The 9,402-nt window shown below is 38.0% G+C and overlaps 1 protein-coding gene across 2 annotated transcripts; it reads left to right on the top strand.

Moving 5' to 3' along the window:
- LOC134649248 (integrin beta-1-like) lies at positions 1-2,383 on the top strand. 2 transcript variants are annotated; one of them, XM_063503967.1, is made up of 3 exons: positions 1-407; positions 1,990-2,159; positions 2,260-2,383. In XM_063503967.1, exons 1-3 carry the CDS (start codon positions 158-160, stop codon positions 2,362-2,364), a joined length of 525 nt encoding a protein of 174 aa, XP_063360037.1. In that variant the 5' UTR covers positions 1-157; the 3' UTR covers positions 2,365-2,383. The 2 variants fall into 2 exon arrangements, with proteins under 2 accessions (XP_063360037.1, XP_063360038.1); XM_063503968.1 differs by having other exon boundaries at positions 318-411; positions 2,260-2,364.
- Positions 2,384-9,402: the final 7,019 nt, after the last annotated feature.

Here is a 9,402-nt window from a genome sequence, read left to right as displayed (position 1 = left end):
GTGGCACAGATTTATTTGCGCAATGAAGAATAAAAGGTTATCATTGCGATATCGTTATAACAAACAAGTCACGGCTAAGCAGGCAGTTATCAAGCTGTGTTAGAGACCATAAGTTAACTTACAATTAAAATATAATTAGATCTAATTCGTTTCAACGATGGACATTTTTACTACTACCGCGTTGCTCGCGTGTCTATGCATAGTAGAAAGTGCTGATAATAGTGACAGAACCATCACAGGAATCGACCAAAGAGAAGTGTGTAAAATAAAAAAATCGTGTGTAAATTGTTTACGCTTGGTACATTGCTCCTGGTGCCAAGAAGAGGAAACGTGTTTCTCAAGGGAGTTAGAGCCTGAAAAATGCAGCGAGACATTCAGCGAGCCAAATGAATATACGGATTACGGATGTAGGTACCAAAGACTCGGTACTCAATTTATTATTTATAGAAGATTACATCAGGTGAACTTTTCGGCTTGATAAAACTTAACAACATATTCTTATTTACCTTAGGTACCTATAATGTGTATGCAGTCCTAAAGTTTTCTTACCTATATATGCCTATATTAACCAGAATATAATTTTAAAAGAAGCTTTTATGGTATCTGATATACTTAGCCATAACCGCAAACCAGACTTAGGCATACAGGCAGGGCCGGATTAACCCAAGGCAGAGTAGGCAACTGCCTATGGGCCCCGCCTCGGCTAGGGGACCCGGCGCGGCGGCCCCGAGCTCGTAAAAAAATATTTATTCCAAATAGCCAAAATTCATAAAAAAAATTATGGTAGGTACCTACTCATACCTAATGTCCAATATCAGTTTTTCAGACACAGAAACATTACATGATTATGAACCTAAATTATGTTATTTTATAGCTTTTAAAGTCTGTAATGTCGAGCTCGAATTTCAGGTTCTCGAGGGCCTTATCAATGGAAAGTCAGTAATGTGGAAATTGGTGAGCTCGACCTTCAGCCTCACTTTTTACCTCAATTTTTGGTTTATTTCCAAATTTCCTCTTCTTCAGCTTAGCCTTTGGCCTCGCTGCGCCAAGCTCGGCCTGCGGCTTCGCTTTTTAATACAATGGACATTGGTTGGCTCTAGCTGAGCTTATCCTGAAACACGGCTTTGACCTCGCATGAAAGCACGCCTCACTGGGGAACTTCGAATTTTTAGGCCCGGCCCGGATTAGGTTTTTAACACGCTTTCACAAAAAATTTCGCGCTCGTTGCGCTCGCGTTTTTTTGCTGCTTTTCAGGTTGACTCTGTACCTACATGCTAGCTTGACTGGTGAATGAAGTGTCATTTAAAAATGGAAAGTCTATATCTATTGAATCATGTGGCTCGGCGTATGGTGTTATGGTCGGACAATCGCTGTTCAGCCTAGCAAAATATTTAACTACCTATTGAGAAAAAAAAGGGCTCACCCCACACTTGACGCAAAAAGGAATCGGCAAAAACTGATAGAAAAAAGCTTTATGTCCACGCAATAAGAGCGAAAACGACATCGCTCAGCATGTTCGGATGCCTCAACTGACACCTGAAGGTTGAAATTAAAATCGCAAACTTACATCCTTGTACTGAACAACTGAACATTATGTATGTAGAATTTACTGTAAGGGGGCCCCGAGCATTGCACTGCCTAGGGGCCCCGACATGCTTAATCCGACCCTGCATACAGGGAATCCATACACACCTAATAGGGGTGTGGTATCTAGAGAAACCCTACCCCCCTGTATACAAGGACAGGGGGTCAAAATTATCTGCAGCTGACGATAATTTATAAGCTAGCCTAGAGTATTAAACTGCTTACTGCTTGAACATAAGTTTGGTAAACAATTTGAACAAAAACTGTTCCTATGTTGTTGTTAAATGTTGTATCAAAGTCGGAGATTTATTTCTCTCATATCTTTAGCACCGGGCAACAGCAGCACCAGACCCATGGGTATTATCAATAGGTACCTATATAATTTACCCACAAGTTTGTTTACAGTTAGTCTGCAAGAAAACGCAATTTGTAGTTGCAAGCAGGAAACAGATGTAGGCCAAGAAGAGAACTGCCTCCCAGAAGGGGCGGACGAATACACAACGCCGCCGTGCAGCGGCCGCGGCGCGTGCGTGTGCGGCCGTTGCGTCTGCGAGACCTATGAAAATTCCACTAAGGTATTATCTTTACTATTTATTACGTATTTAGGTAAATTAAACTTCCTAAAAACTTAAGAAAATTGCCACCATAATAATAATCTGAACTATTTTTTTCCAGATCGTTATGGGCGATTATTGTGAATTCGACAACTTCTCCTGTGACGGCCCGGACTGCAACGAAGGTCCTTATTCTCTTGCGCAAGACAACGACAATGAAGAATAGTACCTAATCTTAATACTTATGTTACTTGCTTTTTTAGAATAAGTAGGTACCTAAAGCATAGTTCATATAGAAATGGTACGCAATCGAAGTCTAAGCTTTTTCAAGTAAATGAAACCACGTAGCTTTTAAGCGATAAAAATAGAATAATATTTATTTATTTAACAGCATTTATAAACATTATATACTTTTATTAGTATTTCGTGCGAAATCACGGACTTTTTTCTTGATTGAGCTCATCATCTTCTGGACAAGGCTTTTTTCTACTTTCTTAGCCTGTTGATTCCACGTAGAACGCAGAGAATTAATGTCTTGTACTGTTTTCCCAGTTTTATGCAATTTACCTTTCATTATTGCCCAGTAGTTCTCGATTGGGCGGAACTCAGGACAGTTTGGAGGGTTCATTGATCGGGGTATAAAATCGACATTATTTGAAGCATACCACTCCAAAACCTTTTTCGAGTAGTGGCAGCTAGCCAGATCAGGCCAAAATTTTATTGGGCCCTTGTGCTTTTTAATAAATGGCAAAAGGCGTTTTTGTAAACACTCCTTCATGTAAACCTCGGATGTCATCGTTGATGAAGTAATAAAACTGTTGGTCTTAAGGCCGCAACTGCAGATCCCTTGCCATATCATATGTTTCTTGGCAAATTTTTCAAGTTTTACAAACTTATATTTTTCATCAACATTCCCCCTTTTTGTTGCCATGTAAAACTTGGTACCCGGTAGTTGGTTAAAATCTAGCTTGACATATGTTTCATCATCTAATAATAGGCAGCCTTTGAATTTCGTCAGAATGCGGTCGTATAAGAGGCGAGCTCGTGTTTTTGCTGTTTTGTTCTGTTTCATAGTTCGGTTTGGTGTTTTTATGGCTTTATAGCTCTTATACCCGGCTCGGAGCCGAATACGTCTTAGAGTACAGCGGCTCTTCTTGAATTTGCGAGATAGATCATAATCCGACATACCTGGATTCTGTTTTATTGCCCTAAGCACTTTTTTCTCCAAGTTCTTGTCTTTAGTGCCAGATCTCCGGTTGAGTTGGGGCTTTCTATCGAAAGACAAGGAATCCTTGTATTTTTTTAAGACCCGACACACCGTGGTTTTTGATAAATTTAGCGACAGCGATCTTTGACCCGGACCAAGAGGGATTTTCTAAGTATTTGTCCACTATCGATTTTCGTTTTTCAACTTCCATCGTCTACAATTTCAAAATGCATAGACTTATCCGAGGCGAAATTACCTATAGCAATAAGACTTCAAAATATGGACGATAAATTGCGATCGTCTTTTTTTTATTTGTGACGTTTAAATATTTTTTATTTTGTGACAACCGCGTGCCAGTTCTATATGAACTACGCTTTATCTACATAGATGTGTCCCTTATTTTACGATATTCAGAAATAAATAACGCATACTCCATACTCCCTAAATCAGTTTCTTTTATCCCAAAACACCCTGTAAAAAAGCGGCCAAGTGCGAGTCGGACTCGCTCATGAAGGGTTCCGTATTTAGGCGATTTATGACGTATTAAAAAAAAACTACTTACTAGATCTCGTTCAAACCAATTTTCGGTGGAAGTTTACATGGTAATGTACATCATATATTTTTTTTAGTTTTATCATTCTCTTATTTTAGAAGTTACAGGGGGGGGGACACACATTTTACCACTTTGGAAGTGTCTCTCGCGCAAACTATTCAGTTTAGAAAAAAATGATATTAGAAACCTCAATATCATTTTTGAAGAGCTATCCATAGATACCCCACACGTATGGGTTTGATGAAAAAAATTTTTTTGAGTTTCAGTTCGAAGTATGGGGAACCCCAAAAATTTATTGTTTTTTTTCTATTTTTGTGTGAAAATCTTAATGCGGTTAACAGAATACATTTACTTACCAAGTTTCAACAGTATAGTTCTTATAGTTTCGGAGAAAAGTGGCTGTGACATACGGACGGACAGACAGACGGACAGACGGACAGACGGACAGACAGACAGACAGACATGACGAATCTATAAGGGTTCCGTTTTTTGCCATTTGGCTACGGAACCCTAAAAAAACAGGTCATTCCTGTAACTGTAACTGCCGACTTTCATGAGATTTTCCCATAGGTAGGTAGCTAGCCATTAACAATTTTTATTTATTTTTCATATCGATTTTGTATAGTATTGCCATATTTATAAACTTTATTTAACAAAAAAATCTCTATACGCACACAAAACCAATGAAAAATTATCAAATTAGTGTCTGGTCAAATTTCTCCATAGTAATTTGTATGAGAATTTCAGTTGTAAGTCGGCACGGGTTATTGTTACTGAAATATCCCGAAAAAAAAAATCAGGGTGTTTTGGAGTAGTATCGTAATAGTTAGGGGGTATGCGATGTTAATTTTAAAAATCGCAAAACAAGGGACACCCTATAGTGTAGGTATTAGTCTTAGACTAGAAATGAAAAGAAAAAGGTACAATGTTTAAATAGAGACACGTACCGGTACCTTCGTTGATATAATTATAATGTTTATTGTAAGTTAAAGAGTTGCATAATTTAATAAAATAAAATAATAACAACAATAAAAAAATACCCGAATTTACAAAACTTTTCAAATGCCATCATTCATTTCATAGTCTTCGTCAGCAGAGTTCCAATTCACTAAATGGTGAAAGTGAAAAATTCGAGAGCAAACGCAAACGCTGAAAATACCCATATCTCTTTAGGTGTGCCTGTATTTTTTTTTCAAGAGTTACCACGATTTGTCCTGGATCCCATCATCAGATCCATACCATCAAATGCGATGATATGAAGTAGGTGTATGGTTCGGTCTAGCGGTCTTCGAGAAGTCGGAGAATAGTACAGTCAAGTGTAAAAATGTGGATGCACACATACTCAAAAATATTTTCCATAGCTCTTATGTCAGCGGTTTAAGAACTATGAGACATATTTTTGATTAAGTTAATGCACCCATATCCCTTGACTATAAAATTTACCCTTGACTGTAAGAAGTACCTACCTAAAAAAACAAAGATATTTGAACCGGGAACCATGAGGAGTAAGGGGCTATTCATAAATTACGTCATTTCAAATTAGGGGGGGGTCTGGACATCGGATGATTGTAGCATGACGTAGGAGGAAACGGGGTAATACGAAGCATGATTTTTGGATGATTTTAGGGGGGGGGGTCAAAAGTCGTCTAAATTAGATGACGTAATTTATGGACAGCCCCTAAACAGACCTAAATATCACGTTTAACATGCGTTTAACCAACCCAGTTAATGGAATACGGATCCAACAAACACCCTATACAAAGCACCGCGAACCTATAAATATTTTAGAGGAATTGGATATCGCCGCGTCTTGAGACGGAAGTTTTTCAGCTGGCTCCCAAGAAGCTCAATTAAGGAACGATGTGAGCGGTGCCTGTGGCTGATGGCTCATCGGTCTCGAGTGCCCGCTATGGTTACGAGAAATTAGATTTCAACAAGGCTATTATCTCATCCGCGGAGACGAGTCTTTTATTAGAGATCTGTCGAACCTTATTCTATTAGGTATGAGTATTTTCGGAATATGAAATTTTTATGAAAAAAGAATTTATGATTTACGAATTTTATTCATAAGTATTCTGAGTTAGAAGATAATTTATAAAGATAAATAAAGTCTATTTTTTAATTCGGTAGACTAAAATGACATTTCTTAGTATGAAATGACATTTTATGTTCATACTATGAACTGTCATTTCAGTCTACCGAATAAAAAAATAGATTTTAGTTTAAAATAACGTTTGTAGTCTTGATACTCTTGATAGTATTCTAATTAATCGTAAAATCTGTTAAGGTACAAGGGAAATATAATATTGATACCCATTTAATATTTAATTGTTTAGATAGGTTACCTACGTAAGTTCGTGTTTTTATTCTCTCACTCTCAGAGCGGTTTCGCACTACATCCGATCCGAATCCGATCCGAATCCGTGAAAATAATTATGGTCCGAAGTAGCCGTAGAACTATTTATATGGTAATTTACGCACTAGATCCGTCTGATTTCTTTCCGAAACCGGATGACGGAGATCGGATCTATAGTTCGTTTTTTTTAGCATCAGAAAAAAAGGTAAACAATCTTGATGTGTCTTTTAATTGAAAAACACGTTTTAAAAATAAGTCAAGGCAAATATGTAACAATTATGAATCTAATACGATCATTTATATTCTTCTGCTTTCATAAGTAATACGTAGGTAGTTACTGATTTTTAAAAAGCGTTTTTCAATTAAAAGACATGTCAAGATCGCTTACCTTCTTTCTAATGCTAAAAAAACGAACTATAGTGCGTAAATTACCATAGAAATAGTTCTACGGCTACTTCGGACCATATTTTCACGGATTCGGATCGGATGTAGTGCGAAACCGCTCTCACTGAGCGTTTAAGCGTGAGCGAGCAAGATATCATACTTATTGTTTAATTTTAAATTTTTTGTACCTAAAAAAACAGTAATCGATACGATCCCTCAAATACCTATGATACCTATTGCCGATTATTAGAAGCAATTTTCATATTTTTAGCTTTTGTGCATAATTTGTTACAATAGTTATATGTACCTATATTTCACTAAGTACATTAAAAGCTGTTACGTTTAAAAAAGGCAAATTGGCAACAAATTGAGCAGAATAGTTATTACTCTTACGTATGTTTATCAGGTCGGGAAGCGTCAAGCCGTAAGTGAATTTGTCCCGAGCTCAATAATTGCGGTGGAATACGGCACAGACAGAACACTCGGAGCAGTGTGTCGGCACACGCCGCAGCCGTGCGCAATCGATTTTTTTACAAAAGAACACGAAAGTGTATTTGCAAGTAACATAGTACATATTTTAAAGGTGACATAAAAAATCGAGACACGGTGATGCGCCAATTTGAAACCCGAAAATTTGAGCCGAATTCGATCTTCAGATTTTTTTGATTGTTTTGATTATACTCCTTGTGTACCTGGCCCTATAATATAGGTAACCTATAGGCTGAGCATATATGAGATGGACTTTTTTCACTCCATCAGCTCAAGCTAAAAAGTTCAGCAAGTTGCACTACAAGTACCGTCAAATAAAGTTGATATTATTAAAATTGTATGCATCTCCTGGTGTCGCGGTGTTAGACCTAACGCCGCGGTCCGCAGCGACGCATTGCTCCGTGTGTTTTGTGCCTAGGGGTAGCGGCGTCTCCCACACAACTCGATTAGGAAAGGAGCAGCTAAATTGTTTTAACGAAGATCACGTCGATCATCTGAATATACTATAACTTAGTGGCGGAAAATGTTCCAATTCCTCTAAATTAGCTCTGAAGTTTGCCTGTACAGTCAAATGTAAAATTATGGGTGCATTGCATACAAGTTACTCAAAAAACTGGTCTGACGTTGCAGTTAGGTAGGTACTTAGTAATTCAATAAAGAGATACCTACGATACGACAGAACAGTAATTTCAAATAAATTTAACAGTCTGAGAGGTAAGGGAGCGATCAATGTTATTACTTTATCAAATACTACAATAGTATAGTAACTTTTCGCAAAATTCCGCAACATAACGCACCACCACCGACTTCCCACGTTGCTCCAAAATACGTACAGAGGGGGACATTTTCATTTAACTTAGTCGCATGAATAATTTGCTTAGGTACCTACTGCAGGACGTGCTCCGAAGTCTCAAGTACGTCGGAGTCGAATGTCGATCGGGATGTATAATCGTATAAATATATGGCACAATGGGAGATCGCACATAATAATGTCGTTGGTATTCGCTGCGAGCGAGGAAGAATGCGCGTTCCGAGCGGCGACGGCCCGGCGTGCCGGCCCAGCCTGGCTTCGGCGCCGCACTTCACTCCAGTTATTATTAATATGAGAGTAAGTACGTGTATACCTATTATATTTTGGACTTTGTGTTTCCATATCTAAAAGTTACAAGTTTCATACAAGAATGAATCTTAAACTAAACTAGCATTTTACCATACGTAATTGATATATCAAAAGAGTCCTATTCATATAGCTCGCGTCTCTCCATACAAAGGGGGCCATCACAAGAGCACCTCACCTACACCAATTTACAACGAGTAGTCAAACTTCGAACAAAAAACTTTCATCCCAGGGCGGTGGTTTCACCCGAAAATCCTCGTAAATTGTCATATTAAGCATCTTCTTGGCAGACGCTAGCGCAAGGCAGGGGCTACTAAGGCACATCGGCTCCGATTTCAATACAGCAAATATCACACACATGTCTTATTGAGTATGTCAAGTATGTGATCAAACTAATAAGGGAATCAATTATTAATTAGAAGTGTTAGAAGTAGAAAAATGTGCTAAGTACATTTTTGCACTAAATCTCGAAGCCACTCTTAGTCAGTCTTCCCCGATGCTTTCAATAAATTTCAATATTTCGTCAATCAAAGTCAGTGCGCCCACGTTGAGATGAGACCGTTCACCACACACGCTCATGACGCTCACCACATTAAGTATCGAGGCCATACAGTAGAAGGTATGTAGGTATGTCCTTATGGTTCTTACTGGCTATTCATAATAGGTAAATAAAAAGTTCATATTTTAGAGTTTTTCAAAGTAAGTTCGGCTTTGCCGGCCATATCAGAGCTCAAGCTCGTAATTAGCTATTAGGGTCGCCATACAAACAGGTTTAGGTATGCGTACAAGCCATAGTTTTTTGTAGGATCCGCCTTTGAGTAATGTCGTTTCCCTGCATGAAAAATATTACCTAGTGAATACAAACATATGGCAGTGGCAGTAGCGTAATTTTCTAAACAGCTATTATTATTTTTTGTCTTGCAACCCTCATGCACTTTTTTTGAATCGGTTATGACAACAGCATTTCCCCAAATCCATAACTTATCACAGATGATAGATCGGTATATACATAGCAATGGTAAGCTCAGTATTAGGCTGCGATTGCTTCTTCTACAGAAACTGTATGTATCCAATATACTTATTTAGAGCAAAGAATAATCTGTTTAGTTTTACCTTCTCGGACATCATTATGTTATGAATGTTATGATTCAACTAAAC

The sequence above is a fragment of the Cydia amplana genome, chromosome 6, assembly GCF_948474715.1.
Source record: "Cydia amplana chromosome 6, ilCydAmpl1.1, whole genome shotgun sequence".
Taxonomy (NCBI): domain Eukaryota; kingdom Metazoa; phylum Arthropoda; class Insecta; order Lepidoptera; family Tortricidae; genus Cydia; species Cydia amplana.
This window is presented reverse-complemented; position numbering and strand designations above follow the sequence as displayed.